Below are 18,762 nucleotides of genomic sequence, written 5' to 3' on the forward strand. Positions count from 1 at the left end.
CTCTCTCTCTCTCTCTCTCTCTCTCTCTCTCTCTCTCTCTCTCTCTCGCAATCAAACGCATACGTGCAGCTTTTCATTATTGCGGATCGGTGAATATTTCATGGCTGCTCATTTTGCCTTGCGAATCCAATGGATTTACACACGGAGTGTATTCAATTTGCTGTGCCCGTCAAAAAGTGCAATAAATTTTTGAACCAAATGACCCGAATTTCATTTTACGAGCCGATCGCAATGGCAACACCATTCAATTTTTAATGAAACGTTGAATTTGGTCATTCCAATAATCGCACAATAAATAGTTGTGTAAAATAAATTCGACCGATATTTGGATGCTGTCATCCGTGTGCTTCGTTTGAATATGGTGTGCAATGACATAAAGCACGAGCGAATGGGCGTTTGGTACACAAACCGTATCAATAAAAAACAATTACCAAATTTATGAAATTTTAACCGTTTTCCAGGGTGCCGTGTGATATAAGGCATAACCGTATAAAGTTGGACAGCGAGAAAATAAATTGCTTGCATGCATGCGCATTTCGTTAGTTTTTCGTGTGCTGCTGCTGCTGCTGCTCTGTGTTTTTTTCTGTGTTTTTTTTCTGTGTTTATTAAGCATTTATTGAAAACAAAATTTATGGCATCGAGAAAATAGGAAGATTGCCATCCTGCATGTGGTGGCTAAACAAATATCCGTCGAACCCGAATCGACAACGAAATAAAGCACAAACAGCCAGCAGCATTAGCAGCAGAGAATTTGTTCCGAATACACACACAAAAAAACTTGAATGCATTTGTTTGTGTATGCATTTGCGATCGGGAAAAAGTCCAATGAGAAAGAGAGATTGGGTATGTACAAAGTAACAAATCTTTTTTCGCCTCCCATTCTTCGTTCGCAATTTCTCAACTTCCGTCTGTACGACGGAAGAGCTTTGCAATGAAAATGTTGGAAAAAGCGTTCAAAACCGGAAAGAAAACAACATAACTTCGACAACGACAAACGCTCGCCAGCAGCCCGCACTAAAAAGAAAATCGAATGAATGCGTAATAATAATGCAAGGAACGTGAACGTGCATATAAATACGATTTGAATAGTTTTTGGGAGCAAAACAACAACACCATTCCAGCCGTTGTTTGCCGCCAACGCCGTCAACTGCGAATAAGCTGTTTGGATCGGCTATATAATGTTTGTGACCAATAAATGATCTTTTATGCGAACACCCGAACTGAAGCCAGAGCTGCACGTTTTCGTTCAATAAGAGCGGGCGCGTGTTCGTTTTCATCCTTTGGCGATGGTCATAATAATCATCGTCAATAGATCGTACATCGCGCATACATTATTATAAGAGGAATGGTAAAATTTTCTATTCTCGCTCTAGTTTGGCAATTCGCCCAAGGGATTAATCTCTCAGGCAGAAAAATTGTGTTTGACTACACACCAATTTCATCGGACGTATTGAAATATCCAATCGGATCTGAATCGTATTCAAACACATGACATCGGCCAACAGCAAAATAGTAATGGCCATGGCAAAATGAAGGCAAACGAGCACCATCTTTGTTCGATATCGCACGCATTCCAAATTTGGATAGAAAAAAAAAGACAGCAGCATACACCATGTCATAATCATTTCCTAAGTTTTTAAGTGAATTATCGCTGGGTATTGGGTGAGGGCTATACAGATCCACTCTTCCAATTTTCTATCTCTGTATACTAGTCTCGCTTTTATGGTGGTTTGATGCTACTGCACAGCGTACAATGTCATGCTGTTATGGCTTGGCGACGTGTTGCCCAAAAACTCTTGCCGCTTCCATTGCTTGCCCACTTTCTTTTGCCTCGTGCCACTAAATGCTTGTGCAAAAGAGAGTCGAATGTGTACGCGCCGCGTTGTCAATGACAAAAAAACAGCATTTTTTGTGTATGACAGTGGTTCGCAGTATCATTATACACTCAATGGAACCACTGAAGAGTGTTCTATTTTATTGTTGACGTTGTTATTGTCGTAATGAATGTATTTTACATAAAATTGCTTTGTTCTTGTTTTCGTTTGCACGACGCACACACACATACAGTGGAAATAGGTACATAATGGATGGTTGGATCGTTTATTTAGCATCGGGCAGAGTGAAAAGTTTTGGCCGATGTCATCTACATAAAATTAATGATGAAAATGGTAATCCGGTGGTTTTCTACATAATGTTTGCACAGTTCTAGGGGTTAACCGCTCAATGGATGAGAAAAAAACGGCGCTCATTGTGCATGTATTCGCATATCGGTAAAAAAAGACAACAGAAAAAAAGCTCCTTTTGTACTTGCAACAACACGCGGTTCGAGACAATTTGCGAAACTTCAATTTCATAGAAACCGATTAGCATTCTTTGGCAAGCGTCGCTTTTTCATGTAGTGAATAGAGAATTACGCATGGTTTTTTCACGCATTCGAATCGAGTGAGAGTGAAAATATTTCTTTCTATATTACCAACGGCATGTACACGTGTGATATTTTGATTGTGTAATGAAAATCCCCTCGACTTAAGCGCTATAAAGCATAATGTTGTGGCTGTTTGCGTCTTTGTTGAAGTTTCGTACTGAATTTTCACTTGATTTTCTGCGTTTTGGGGAGGGAGTGCGGACGGCTCCGGGAATATTTCGTTTGCTATATGGAAATTTAGTGCTAAAATAGTACGAAATTTATAATGGATAGCGAGTGATTGCCATATTCGAAATCAATTAAACAGCAAATTCGCCAAACCACTGTTCTCGTCATGCCGAAAATTTAATTGATATAGTGGGCCGTTTTAGTGTCGAATGTTCAGTGGCAATAGTGTAGTACACCGCCACATTGTCTGCTATCAAAATGTGTGTGTATGTGTTATGTCGGGTTTTTGGCGGATCGTTTTCGCGGTCAAGTGGTGTACCGTTTCGGCTTTGGCAAACATCGAAATGGAACGCATGTTCGAGCACACAAACAAAAGAATAAAAGCGCAATTTGTGAAATGACTCGATCCTTTTGTGCTCCGATGCACATTCGTACACATACATACACTCGTTGAGTGAGACTCGGAGAGCAAGCAATTGGGTGAGTGGGCACCATTAAACGCAAAGTAGCAAAGACTGTTCTATCTCATTGTATTGCGGTTGATTGTCGAGATTGCAATTCAACCCAGCCCGTGCGAAAAAGAGCATTTTAAACGAGAGAGAGTGCCCCATAAGGGCCGCACTGCCACTATTGTTATACACAGTTTACTAATTGCAAAAACTACTCAACTCGACCATCGGTGGGTCGCAGTTCAGATTCCCATTTCATACTATGATATCAGCACCAAAAACCTCCGGTCTCCGGTGTTTAAGCGTATCTTCATTTCGGGACCAACCGAAAAGTTATGCGAGAATAATAAACATAACAACTACTCTTCGTTACCTTTCGAACGCACTCATTCTTCGTCGTCGTGGTCGTTGGTTAAAGAAAAGTAAAACTATTTTCATCATTGGGTAAAAGTTACGACTCACTTACCTTTTAAAATGATGAAGATATAAAGTAGAATATGATAAAAGCAGTTGGAATCCATTACTCTCTCGCAGTGATTCGGCCGAGATAGATGTTGTGTGTGTGTATGTTGTAGTGGTTTTTTTTGTTATTGAAGTGTAGTATTTTCCTGATAATGACGATGATGATGGTGGTGGTGATGATTTAAATTGATGGACGATGTTTTGACGTCCCCGTGTGCCCACACTGCAAATGGTTTGAAATAATGGTCTTGTATATGTTTGGCGCTGAAGCGAGAGAGAAAGAGTCGTTGCTTAGGTACCGTTGAATAGGAAATTTGCTGCAATTTTTCTCAGTTTTTTTTTTTTGATTATCGTCTTTTTGTTTTCTTCTTCGTCGTCGTAGTCGTCGTCTTCGTCGAAGTGCAAGCCGTTCCCGTGTTTAATTTCGTTTGATTCAATTCCTCAATTCGAAGCCGCCGTTCAACGTAATTAATATATTTTTTTTTTTCTACAGTTTTCTCTGTTTCTCTCGTTTGTGATAAGATATCAATAAGAATTGTTGCTCGTTGCTCCGGTTGTTGTTGTTGTTTTTTCTTCGTCTTATTCTCCACCACTGCTTATTATATGTATTTTTTTCCTTCTGCAAAACTTTATCGCAATGAGTTGCGGTATTTCATCCAAAGCACGGCAGTAACTCTTCTCTCGAGAACAGTCGTTCGAATGATTGAAATATAAATGGTTTCGACTGTAGGTAATGGTTGTCGATGCCTTGTGGGCTCTTTCTTGCCTGCTAGTGTGGTGCGCGTGTTTTTTTATGATTTGAGGCAATCAGATGGTGTTTGAGATGATGAATGCGATGTGACTGAATGTGTGAAAGCTGATTTTTCTTTCGGTTAAATATATATTGATATCGCTTCACTACTGTCTCGTTGTTGTTGTCGGTTGCTGTTTCTCTTTTGCTCCCTTTTTTCTCGTTTTTTCTGCACTCACTCTAAAATCAATGGTTGTGACGCCTGAATTGGATGTGTTGAGCATGCATATGTCGGGCTGGCTTCAATTCCAATTTCATGTCTAGGTATATTTTTTGTTGTTGTGGTTTTCGCCGTGTTTTGTATGTTAAATGGGCCGTCGGCTCAATGGCTTGTGTGTGTATATAGGTTTAGAGAGGCCGTAGTGGCGTTTCAACGTTTTTCAAGTGAAATGCAAAATTGTGTTGAGCGTTTTGAATGTTTTTAAGTGTTTTTAAGTGCCGAAAAATCACTAGCAGATCGAAAGTGTGAAGGAATGATGATGATGATTATTCATAAAAGCGTCTGATAGTGCTGTTGAATATGCGACGGATGGCAGTGGGGGAGGCGATTACGTTATATTCCAGGTATTGAGAGATAGACAGTTTAAGGATGAGAGACAGTGTGTGTATGTGCGATATTGTGGCCTTTTCCAGTAAAATTGTCACTGCTTATAGAGTTTTTGTCGTCGACGTCGTCGTCGTCGTCGTCGTCGCTCGTTTAGCTGCTCTTTAAAAATCTATTAAAAATGAAACGTTTCACTCCTTCTCTCTCTTTTGATGATGTTTTCGTTGAAAAGAGATGTTCGTGCTGTGTAAAAATTTTCGGTACCCCTTTTTATCCGGTCGTTATTCAATTGGGCTCAATGTTGCTGATGAATGGCCTTGTTATATTTTCTAATGTGTTGTATCTATCCTATGACACTGGTCGTTTCGATGACGGTAACGGTGACGATGGTGGTGATGGTGGTGGCGGTTGCTTGTCAGATGATGATGAGCTATTCCACTTGTTTGCTACGTTTTTCTTCTTCTGACTTGTTCGCTCTTGTGTCTTTGTTTCGAATATCGCATTGAATTTGCCTTTCATAATACGATATAATCGGCAGTAAAGTCACGACAAAAGCTGTATACACACACATACACACACGCGTAGCACACAACTAAACCGTTGTCGACGTCGTCGTCGTCTTCGTCGTTGATGTTATTATTGTTGCCGTTGTCGTTGAAGAAAGTGAAAATAATAATATGAACAAGAGACACACAAAAAAAGGAAGAGAAAAAGAGATAAAGAATAGTGTGTAGCGTTGTTCCCTATATGGCTAAGAGATAAAGCGAATCTCTCTGTTGTGCTTTTTTTCCCGTAATATCCGTTGCTTTTTGTCTGTATGATTGCTTTGCTTAGCGGTATATTATCTGCTTATAATGTATTTGTAATGATGACATCGTTATATTTTTGTGTCACTTATGTCGGGGCGTTTCGTTCATTCGTTCCTTTCCTTTTCAATGCTTAAATTCGCTTCGCCTGTTCCGAAGATTGTTTAAAGCTGAATACCGTCGCCGCTTCCAATTCTCTTTAGTTCGGGTCGATTGCTAGAAATTGTTGTCGTTCGTCGCCGTCGTTGTTGCCGTCGTCGATACTTGGTACTTTTTTTAATTCTCCTATATTCACGCTTCTCATCCGATTAACTGAATCGCATTCATTTATTTTCATTGAAAGCATCGCGCGCATATACACACATCTTTTCTCACATTTGAGAGATGCTCTGCTTTTGTTGGATGCTCGCGTATTTCCGTGCTCCGGCTGCTGCTCTGTCTATCTTATTCTCTCTCTATCTGTCTTGTGTCCGTGCTGCTTTCACTTCTCGTTAACGGATACAATTCACGGCGAAAAATGCTTTTGTCTGTGCAATATGCAATTCATCCACTTTGCTTTATGTTTGTTCAAACCGACGAAGAAGATGAACAGAGCAGAGAAAAAAAACAACAACCATAAACGTGCTGCTACGTTTCACTTCGTCGTCGTCTCTCTCTCTCTGTGTGTGTGTGTGTATGTGTGGAAAAATTCGTCGTCAGTTTCGTAACCACTGGCTCAGGGTATTAACAAAAAATCCGGGTTGTTCTTTTTCTGTTTATTGCACACCGTGCCACGTGTGTGTGTATATATTCGTCAAATCCGAGCTGCTTGCTGAATACAAACCTCTGTCATTCATTCATTCATTCACAGCAGATATCCGGAACGGTGCTGACATTTTAAATTGCGCCAATTTTACATTCGAGAAAGATAGAAAAAAAACGCAACACACACACAACCCGCGTGAAACAATATCCATTATTAGTGTAATTACGAAATCACCGTATACACGCACACCGCAGCAGCAATATTGCGAAATGAAAATCCATTATACACACCGCAAACAAATGCGAACGAAACACACCATAGAAGATGAACGAAAGAAAAATTTACGGACGAGAAAAAAAAATGGTCGGAATTTTACTGGATTTGAAAGCTAGAAAGAAAGATAGAACACGGCCGCGCATTGAAGAGATGAGAAAATAAAAACACAAACTCGTCGTACGATACACACATACACTGTATAAGCTTATGGTAATGGCTTTCGCAGATGACAGCAGTCGAGTATGTAGTTTTGTTTTTGTTCGGGTTTCAACCGGTGTGTTCAATTCAATTTTAGTGCACAATTTCCGATTAACTCTGCCACTACTCAGCTACACTAAATCCTTTCTTCTCGGAATGCGATTACTTTTTTGTCCACGCACACTAGATTTTCGAGTGCTGTATTTGTCGTGTTTTTCGCTGCTTGATTTCCATCAAAACTGTCATTTCGCATTGCCATAGTTTGATTTGAGGTTTAATTCACTATTTCCATTAGGCGAATTTCATTTTTTTTGCTGATTGTTATTTGCTGCTCACTGCGTTTTTTGGCTTTATTTCAATTGCAAATTACCGTGCAAATTATCGATGATTAATTGAAAAATTTGTTGGGATATTTTATATGCCATCTTTTTGTTTTTCATTTCTGTTTTTTTTTTGGTGTCTAGTTTTTTTTTAGTTATTCAATCTGTTTTTTTGTTCACTTTTGTCTATTTTTCACTGTGATTGGTTCAGTTTTATTCACCAACAATAGTTCGCCGAACACCCAGACAAATAAATATTGTCCACAGCACATGAATTAAAATATTTGATCATAATTTCCTGTGTTTGGCGTTGGAGTCACCGCTCACCGAATGACTGCATATACGTGTTGTGATAATTTCGAAACACGGCCAAATTTCTCTCTTTCTCTCTGTCATACACATAAGTCATACCTAAAATCAGAAAATGGAACAAACAACAAAAAAATGTTAAAACATGATAGAATGGTGTGTAATTGATTTTTATTGATGTTTTTTTTTACTGTCAGTTCATGTATGAGGTAAAATTAGCGCGGTACTGTTTAATTAACAATTTTAAGCTGGCCGAATACAAAATGAACAGTTAACAAATGAAATTCGTATTTCAATTTTTCCCGTTCTTCATTTAATTTTCCGATTTGATACGCGGGCTCTAAAAAGCCAACCCCTTGCGTCGCCCCGTCCGTTATGAAAACAAACACGAATCGACTATTTGTAGTTAGTTTGAAATTGAATGAATGGAATGGTGGTGGATAGCGTGAATGCGAACGCTTCGTTTGGATTAAAACATTGGTAAATAATGTCACCGTCGTTGTAATGAAATCATTTTTGTTGATGCTCGCTTGTTTTGGCAGCAGTTAAATGTATTCAATGTGTTTGAGCACAATTTTGTGCGTCGTCGTTTGCGTGGTAGATACTTGTAAATAGAGCAAAGCGTTAACACATCAAAATTCAAAATGGAAATTTGCAGCGAAATCTCCATTTTAATGAATATGATTTATCCGATCGCTGTGTAATTGCACTGGAAAAACAATTAACTCGTTTAAATTGTGCTGCTGATTACAAAACGAAGGGAAAATACATAGAACAAAATTTAATATTGCAATGGCACGTGATTTCACTGTGTGTTCGTATTTGGTTGGTGCAGTGTTTTGCATTCGTTCTCTTCATTTTTAATGGCATATTATTGTTGTTCATTCAGCGAAATGATGTAACCAGTTATTCAGGTAAATCGATGCCAATCGTAGACTCCCTCTCTATCCCACTCACTCTCTCTGCTGCATTTCGGTTTTTGTTCGGTGAATTTGACGAATTGATGACAGAAAAACATCAGCGGTTCTATCTACGTGCAGTTTTTTTGTTATACCAATTTAATTGCATTTTATAACAATTGATGATTGGAATACAAAATGATACAGCAGATATGTTACACAATCGAAATGGAGCTTTTCATACATGTGAGTTTATGTGTGGTTTTGGTTCGTTGACTTCAGTCACATTCACTCACTACATCATCATACTTGTATATTTGATAAACTGTTGCATTTTCATACAATGTGATTTTTGGCAAAATGTATTTGCTCTCACGTGCACTCTGTCTTTCGCTTGACAAATGAATCAGAGCACAACACACAATCATCCAGAACAAATGCACTTATAAAATGAGCAGAAACCAATTTAAAATCCGTGTACCTTCCACATGGTCGATATATTTATTAATGTATAAATGTAACTGACGAGAGACAGAACAACAAGTGATAAATTGAATTTCTACAACTACACCATGAAATGTGTATGCATTTCGAGTGAGCGAACGACCCAACGAACGCACGAATGAACGAACGAACGTTGTGAGCACGCGAATAGAACATCATATTATTTATGCATCTGTCGGTGATGCAGAAAAACGACAGACAATTCTGGAATTGCGAGAAAGAGTGAGGGTGAGATAGAAAATTGGGCGAACGTGATAGAGCATATCTGGATATATTGTAGTTCAGTGTGTGTTCGCACGCGGGCGAAACAAACAAAGTGCAACGTTATCGCAATGTTTTCTGCTCCGCGGGCACATGAATTTCATGAAAATTTGCAACGAGAAATAAATTAAAACGCAAATCCATAAAAAATGCAATAATATCACCAAGCACAACCGAACTCCAGCGAGCAACGTGAATGAATAGAGCGAGCGAGCAAGTAAGATAGAGAGAAATTCAAGATTATTTGAAAATAGATTGAACGTGTCACTTTTTCTCTCCACTCTCTCTGTTCGTTGTTTGTTTTCCCATTTCGCTTTTTATATTTTGTGTTACTTTTGATTCTTTTTTCTCTTGTTTTCGCTGCTGCTTTTTTGCTACCCTTATTATTATTATTGTTGTTGTTGTCGCCTTCGTCGATTGGTGATGCTGTTGCTAGATGTTTGATTTGCCGTGATTTTTTATTCGCTTTTTTGCCGCGAAAGGTATCATCATAGTTTTCATTCTCGCAATCTTGTTGCCATTCCAAACTCACACGAATTCTCTCCCTCTCTATCCTACACACACATATAAAACAACTGTACTTTTTCTGTTTTAGTTTTGTTTTTTCCATTTCCCTCTGTCTCTATGCAAGAGAGAACATTTGTTGCTGCTGGTGATATGCCTGGCGTTTTGGTTTTGTATTTCGGGTTTGCTTGTTTGTCGTGTTTTCAGTTCAACGAATTCATTTGTACCGAAGCGATATCTCTACAATCGCTATCTCCGCGTGTCTCTGTCTATTTGTCTGTTTCGTTTACTCACTAGCTCGCTCTTGAAGATAGAAAAAAAAATCTTCTCTCTCCCGGTCTCTTGAAAAACGATTCCAATGCAAACGTTTACAAAACAGCACAGCAAATAGATCGAACACACACAATAAGACCGATGGCACACAATCCGCACTCAACACCGTACTTATTGCGAATGAAAGTGGATCGTTGAAACATGACAAACTGAACACAACCCAGGGAGGTAAGCGTACTCGTTGGCTCGGCTTCGCTTACAAACTGCTACTGTTGCTTCTACTGCTCGATCCCACGTACTCGGTCTGTACACTGCACACAAATAGCGATGGCGATACACACAAATCGCGTGTTACTCCATGCAATCAGACACAGGCAATGACTGCACACGGTTTCGTATTCGGTTGCTGTGCCTTATGCTATATGAATATATATACGTGTCATAGTGTAGTATTTTGCTGTGGGCACACAGCAATCGCAGCCTTTTACTTGCACAATTTCAAACCATTTTAAACGGATGCGCTTGCTTTCATTTTCACGGTTGTGCCTCTCCGTCCTCCGACACACAAAACAAAACACATTCCATCGTATTTCATCCGACTACGACTATGGTTCTTTTCCTCGTTTTCCGTCACCGAGTGTATGTTTCTCTTTGTGCGCGACAAGCAGCAAAAGCGTGCACTAGCTCCTCGAGCCTGAAGAATGCAAAAAAAATCCAACGACTTGATTTCTTTTCGCTGGTTTGTTTTCTGTTTTGCTTTCTGGTGGCGGTTGTGTCGTTCTTGTCTTGTTATCGCTTGAGTTGTTGCACAAAACACTTTTCGATTCCTTCTCTCTTCCTTTTTTTTCTGAATGAACGACTACGACGACAACTACAGCAACAACTACGACGACGATAACGATGAAAACAGTTATAAAAATTTATATGCCTATTTGGTCATGAGCACTTTGGTGATGTTATATGCCAGCGTGTTCTATTCACCAATTCTCGGTATGTGCTTACGAATGCTTGGGAAGCGCGCGCTGTTAAGCCAAGACGCCATTTCCATCCCGAAATGGTTGTGTGCGTATTTTTTCTGTTAGCGGCTGGAAAATATCTCCATAATATGCATTTTGCTTGCAAGCAATTTCAGTTTGAGGGCTACATGAATACTTCGTAAATGGAGTAAATGAATTGGGCATACTAAGTAAGAGTGCATCTGTACTATGTGGCAAACAAAAAGGAATGTAGGGAGAGAAAAAAAAGACGGCAGCATCCTTCTTTCCATCTTTGTTGGAAGGGAATGTGTGTGTGTGTGTATGTGTCTCACAGATAAATATGCTCTCGACAAGCTCATTGCTCGGAATCAGAAAAAAAACATTTCATGAACACAGAGAGATAGATAGATAGAAAGATAGAGAGAAAGCGCCGAATGAAAAGGAACAAGAAGAATATATAAATTCATTTAGAGAATAAAACGAGCTTATTACATTATAATTTAAACATGTTTTTTTTTCGTTTTATAGCAGCGGGTATGCAATTCAATGGTGAACTGATTTTGTGTGTTGTCAACAGGCACACAGTTTGTGCTTATGTTTGCTTCGAATTCAATTCACTTAACTTAAATTTTATTTTGCCATTCAACCATGTCATTTTTACAGCATGCATTCACATGTTGACATTGTCTTTTGTTTGGTGCCGTTCGTTGTCTTTGTGCTTATATGAGTGCGTGTGCCAATGTATGATCGCATTTGTTGCATGTGATTGGCTTTTGTGCCATCCGAATGAGCGAAGTTGAGTTATGATGGTTTTGTACCATCAACAACAACAAAAAAACTTTCATCCAATGTGTCTTTTGTCATTATATGACGAAAAAAAAATAAAAAAAAAATCAGCGATTTCCGAAACGACTTTTTCTTTCTCGCCCAAAGAAAGCGCAGCGCCGAAACGATGATGGAACACGGATGTTGTTGCGTTGACGACACGACACAAGAATGAAGCGAAAAAAGAACCCATCAAAATATATTGTCGACAGGAAAATTGATTGTATGTTTATTTGAAGTATGACGGATACAGGAAAATGAAAAAAGCAGATCAAAAGAATTAACGTAACAATTTCTCATCGTTCAGATTCTATGTGCATTTTATATTGCGCTCTTTACCGGATTCTGCTGTTGCCGATCTCTTCTCTCTCTTTATCCAATCTTTTTTTCACTCTGTTCACCTATCAAACAACGTGGAACTTTATTTGTTCATCTTGTTTTTTTTTGTTCGTTCACATTTCGGTTGTATGTGCACAATTGCCAAAAACTTTGCCCGTATCCGTCCGCTCTGAACCCATCAATTTTGTTTCACATTCTTTTTATGTGACCACGTTTTTTCCTACCATTCTGCTGTGATGCACGGATTATTTTTTTCGCTCGAGCATGTGCGACCGAATTTTTATGATTTTATTATTTATTTTGCTTTTAATACAATTGGCAAGATGTATGCTGCTTGGTGTGGTACCCATGTGGCTTAGAATAAACCCGGTTATGTTATACACGAAATTTAAAACAATGTACTCGATGTCAAATAAATTTAATAAAATGCAACAATACAGTGCAGTTTTCCGGTGCCGTGTGTGGCTTAGCCAAGAGACTTAAGACTTTGATAAATGGCTCAGGCATCTCGAGCATTTGAGCACCTTGCCAACCATCGTCTAGCTTACACTGTGTGCCATGCAATATACACTCGGTGCAATGCTGACAATACTGAGAAAGTGTTTGGCCGGAAATTGAAACAACAAACAAATGATACACCATCGAGGTGGCTGCTGCACGGATAGCGATCACACACAAGGATGAACGCCTCAATGATCGAAGGCTTAAAGTGCATATGGTCATGACGAAGAAGGAGCAGCAGATGGAATTTGGTGTAAACGAAGAAAAAAAGAATATTCCCACGATTACACGAATCGAGTTTGGAGAGATAAAAGATGGATGATTGGGAGCGAATGAAAGTAAGCGAGAGACCAAGAGATAGAAAGAGAGAAATAACGAGAGAAAGTGTAAGAGAGAATGAGCGCGAGGATAGCGAAAGAGATCCGAGAATCCTTGAAAATACATTTAGAATGTAGTTGATGCAATCGCTTTGTTAAAAACACACCGACGCAAATCTATTTAGAAAGTATCATACAAGTTATAACAATACCGCAAAAGACAGGGACGACGCACACACAAAAGAGAAACGGCAATGGCACACAATACACGAACAAGCCAGAGAACAAGGGCTTATCGCACATCGACCAAAGTTAAAATCTCACGTGGCTCCAAACAAACTAGCAGATAAAATTAGCTAAGTGATTGTGTGTAAGAGTGGAGTAGCGTGAGACAAAAGACAAAATCTTTGGCACGAAGCAATGGCAAGAAAAACAACACCATTCACCACAAAAACAATCGCTTGAATGATAGAGATCGAGAAAGAAATGGCAAGAGAAGGAGAAGAAGAAGAAGAAGGAAAAGAAGTAGAAGGAAAAAACCGACGACACAACACCAACCGAACCGAGGGAGACACAGAGAGAAAGCGAGATTGAATAAAACAACACATCGGTCGGATGGTAAGAGTAATAATAGTATTTGCGTGTAACTTTATAGCACCCTCAAAGCTTTCGTAGTTCATTTCAATCTAAAAAGTTCATATAAGCCACATAATTACGTTAAATGTTATTAGTTTTGAGAATGAATAAGTGTTTTTTACCCAAGCGCGCCAGGTTTCAGTTTGGCTTAGCTTTAGTTTTTCCCCTTTTATAGCTCGTTCGCTTTTCTCTCTCGTTTTTTTTTCCTATACCATACTATTCATTTTATATTTTACGGCACCGCACACGTTCACTCTTTCTCTCTCCTTGCCTAGCTCTGTTTTTTGTTGATGGTGTGTCTCTATGCATAAAATCCACATAAAAACTCTCATACACACATTTCAATTCGTGAACGATTTTCATTACGGAGAGGATGGCACGAACGTCTGTTTGAAATTTAAACTAAATCCAAAGTACACTCGCAGATTTGCCGTAGCCTATTTTTTGTTTTTTATGAATATTGCTCGATGGTTCGGTTCACTTGAGTGTACGTATATATGCGAACTCTCACCGAATGGGTTGTGGATATCTGGGTGCGTTTTTCGCTCTTTATCTCTCCATCATGGTACCGCTGTTGTTTGTTTCATGGAATTTTTTCTCGGTTCGCTTGAAACTATGTAAGTGAGTGCGCGTATGTGCACAATCTAACTATTCAGCTAGCCATCTCATTTAATAAAATCGTTGGAAATGCATGGAATTTTTTTTGTGTGCGAGATTTTTTTGTCTGATTTCTGGATTTCTTTTTTTTGCTTTCTGCTTCAAGTGCATCTAATAAACGATTCGACAAGCGAACGATTCGTATAAAGAGCATGAGCATTTCTTGTGTTCGCACTCAAAATCATAGAGGTGAGTGTAGGTAGAAAAAAAAGTACGCAGGAAATGAGAAAATAACGAATGAAGCCAGCGATCGAGCGAGAGAACAACGATAAAAGGAGCAACAACAACAAAAGCAGTGAAAAAAACGACAATCTGTTTCTGTGAATGGAGGAAAAGTCAGAAAATTAGCGGGCAAGAGGTAATTTAAAACCGTTCGTATGAAAAACTTTGCAATTTAGAACTTTTTATGGGCGGAGTATTCTTGAGAGCAATTTTTGCATAATAATAAAACACTAACAGCGAAAAAATTGCCACTCACATACTCTCTCTCACACTCTCACTCACTCACTCACTCACACACGGAGAGCCTTCGCCGTGCACGAATTTCATCCAAAATCCATTCAATAAATATTGCTTCGGCATAGCTAAGCAATTTCTTTCTCGTCTCAGTGTTTCAACGTGATGGTACTTGGGGATCTGTTTCGATGCCATTGTTGCTATCGCTCTTTTGTTTGCTTTATCCATTTCTTGTGCCGAGAATGAACATTTCGTTCGTTCGTTTGTTTGGTGGCCATCAAAGTTACTCTGTTCTGGATTAAGAGCATCCTCTCAAGATAATGGTAATAACGAATTTTCGCTAGCAAAGCCAATAGGTAAACGAGAAAATGAACGATAGCACACGATTCATGGGAGAAAATTTACTCTGCAACATGAAGAAATGATAAAGAAAACGTTGTGAAGGAGATCAAAATGTGGAAGAGTGATGGAGAAAGGTGAAAAAATACACACACAAACACACACAACCAGTTCAAACGAAAAATGTACGTTGATTATATTTATATTAAGGGGGGATGGAAAAAAACAACTCGCTATATCCACATTTTACGTTGTACAAGAAGGCTCATGGCTTTGGTGTGTGTCGATTGTCAAACGAATTGAACCAATTCGTTGAGCAAACGTTAAGTTGAACGGAATATAGTTAGAGAGTTTGTGGAAATGGGTGAGAGAATGGTTGCGAAAGTGAGACAGCATGAGTTTCAAGAGGAATGAGAAGATAGTGCTCGACATTGATATCCACTAACGACTATTACACAAGACATCAATATTTTATGTAGCATTTCGTACTTATAGATAAATTCCGTAGGTTGAGGCGAAAGTCGGTGTGTGTGTGTGTGTGTGTGTGTGTGTGTGTGTGTGTGTGTGTGTGGATGAGGCTCATTATGCATATTATGGCAAATACACGGACCTTTTCTGCGAAGTTACAAGATGATAGAGGTTTTGCATCTATGATGATGATGCCGCATTTGTGGCGGTATAATACAAAATTTATAACATCTAACGCGTATGCACATCAACACTTTTTCGTAGTGGAGCAAAAAATTTGTATATATATCCAGTGAGAGCGGTTAAAAGAGATAAAAAACCGTTCAGAGAATATTGTGAAAATATGCAGGATACGACGGTAGATTTATAATATACGAGTATCGGAAATCCGTGTTTCTTTTTTTAAATCTCAGCTCCATTCTTCTTTTTGCTCGACAACGGAAGAGATGAAGAAGAAAAATACCCCAAAGAACACACAATCAATATAACGTTAGCTGGGTGGTTGTTATTTTTTGCTAGTATTTTTCTCATACACACACATTCTCTCTCTCTCTCTCTCTCTCTCTCTCTCTCTCTTTCTCGGTTCGCTTTTGTTGCCTTCAATCAGTGCGAATAAGTGTGCGACAGTCAAGGTGTCAACAACATGTGTCTAAATTCTCGAGTGCTTTCTCTCCTATGGGATAAGCGATAAAAGTTGAAAAACGAGTGCAGTACACAGAATGATCCAGAAATGTATAATGAATGAAATTAGATTGTGTGTATGTGTAGGTGTGGGTGTGGATGTATTGTAACTTTTTACACCTGATTCTCATGTAAGCCTATTGCTGGTTCACTCGTTCGTTCGTTCGTCTCCAATTGCTTTTATTCTAGTTGCGCCATATATATATATATATATATATATATATATATATATATATTAATCTATGTGAGAGAATGTTCCGCTTCATCATTCCGTTGCAAATGTGTGTTGTGCGTAGTCGTTTGGAATGCCAAAATTGGCACAAGGTTTTCCTCTGCAGAAAGCACTTATGTTAATAAAAAAATCATTCAAAGGGGCACATATGTAAACTCAATAGTTGTAGTATTTCATTTTGGTTCCGTTGTGCAATGTCGCCCCGTTCTTCTTATCAACGGAATCGACTTCTTTTATGTGACTATATATATATATACCAAGTGAGAGTGTAGTTTCCATAGTTGATGCAATTTTAATTTAAAATTCATTTTGGCTCCATGTGCTTTTTGCGCACGCACATAACCGTTACATCGTCGTTTGTGCCATAGAACAGCACTTACTTATACTCAAACATTGTGGGTACTGCGATGCGTTTGACTTATCATCCACCCAAATACATTTACTCTCTGTGTGTATGTTGTATGTGCTTCCATGCTCAAATGTGATTTTAATTCAATAAATGTAAATAAATTTCTAAATGTATGGTTTGAGGATCTAGCTATGTGAAATTCGCAATGTGAACGCGGGAGTGCACATAAATTTTCTTCTGATGGGTAAAGTAAAAGCGACACAGCGCAATCAATTTCAACTTTTCTCTCTTCGATACACACAATTTTTCTCTCTGTCGATTCCGTTTTTTTATTCTTGGCGCTTCGGTTCTGGTCGTAATACTCGTGTGATACATCGAAAGCAACATAGTCGAGATAGCGATAAATGTGTGCATTTCACGTTTTGCTGGCGAAAAGAAGACGCTGAAGATGAGGAGGAAGACAAAACGGAGATGAAGAAATGGAGCACATTGATTTTATTATACATCACGTTAAAAGATTCGCATTTAATCCGGAGCCAGAAGCGGAGTGTAAAGCAAGTGCCAAACACCAGGTACCAAGTATCATCATTGTGATTATACCATTCCCTGTTAGAACGATATGTAGATATCACACAAATACATATGCATGCGCTATCGCACACATAATATCACATTCACAATCAATGAATGAGAGATAGAGCCAGCCCAGATGCAGTCAATATTCCATCAATTTCACCATTTGCTGTCTATCGATCGCTATAAGCTTTTGCCATTTCCACCGTTCAATTACAATATTATTAATGGATTTATGGTGTATAATGTGTATGCATTACTCATTTGCTCGAAACGAGCAAAAGCGCACACTCTTTGAAAATATTGCACGAGCATTCGGAAGAGGATAGATCGAAGTGATGAGGATAAACGACGAGGAAAAAAACAAAGTTACGGCAAACGACGAAGAGTTGTTTGGCTTACACCGAAATCGGCATGCGAAGTGGATTAAGTCAAAATAATCCAAATAGATTTGTGGTTTGTCTTTATCTATATCGTTTGAAATAAAAAGAAACTGCTACGCAACCAACTCTTTTCTTTATCCAAGGGCGTTATTAATGTCGGGTCGTCTTACCACAATCATTTACATATTTATGATAAAGATAAATTCCTGCTTTGAACATTTCTAATCAATTATATGGTTGAAGACGGCAAGTGAGTGAGTGAGAGACTGTTGAATTCATGCTCAGCTGAAGAGTGGTTGGCCACCGTCATTCATTCAGGCGCAACGTGATGATGACAACAGCGTTGACGACATTGATATATACGTGTAAACGAATAATAATTCCGGATCTTCTGATAGGTGTGTCATCTGCTTTCACTAAATCCATCTCGGAATATGTATGCCGTGCGAATGAAAACGTACCGAGAGAGATAGGAAGTATGGAATATTCATCGGGGCGAATGCTGGATAATAATTGTGTTTTGAACCATTTTCTATTCTTTTTCTGTGTTCATGAAAATTGTGTCTAATGCTCGTCCCCTATATTCGTCCAATTGACAGAGAGAGTCAAGTTTTTTGGTGAGTTGGTGCTGGTACTGTGGTGTGCTGTGTTACTGTTCGCTGTGTTCGCAAATCGAGTGTCACAATCGTACACACGCAAATGGCTCTTCCCGAACAAATGAAATCCATCTAAGCATTTACACTTCCGACTGACACATACACACATATAATTTCGCCTGAACCATAAATAATAACGACATCATGGATAAGTCACAATATCACAATATCACAATATCACAATATCAGCAAAGAGTGTTAAGAGGCGCTGGGCCCAATGTTGACAGCACACAATCTTAAATACAAATTAATTATGATTATTATTATTTTACGTTCACACCAACACCACACACAATGCGAATTAACACGTCGAACAACACACAATAATAATTGAGAGCATCGACGAGGCATTACGAAGAGGAAACACACACACACACACAGAGAGAGAGAGAAAGAGAGAGAGAGAGAGAGAGAGAGAGAGAGAGAGAGAGAGAGAGAGA

The 18,762-nt window shown here is 38.8% G+C and overlaps 1 protein-coding gene across 1 annotated transcript in view; it reads right to left on the bottom strand.

Moving 5' to 3' along the window:
- The window catches only part of LOC129565077 (neuronal acetylcholine receptor subunit alpha-7), a 101,881-nt gene that overhangs the window by 70,708 nt on the left and 12,411 nt on the right, over nt 1-18,762 (bottom strand). The window contains exon 2 of the mRNA XM_055439439.1: nt 3,509-7,594. Within this exon, the coding sequence (XP_055295414.1) occupies nt 3,509-3,563 (55 nt within the window). The 5' untranslated portion in view covers nt 3,564-7,594. The remainder of the gene's footprint in view (nt 1-3,508; nt 7,595-18,762) is intronic.

The sequence above is a fragment of the Sitodiplosis mosellana genome, unplaced genomic scaffold (genome assembly GCF_009176505.1).
Source record: "Sitodiplosis mosellana isolate CC-2019 unplaced genomic scaffold, AAFC_SMos_1.0 Smas_scaffold_2, whole genome shotgun sequence".
In the NCBI taxonomy this organism is placed as follows: Eukaryota; Metazoa; Arthropoda; class Insecta; order Diptera; family Cecidomyiidae; genus Sitodiplosis; species Sitodiplosis mosellana.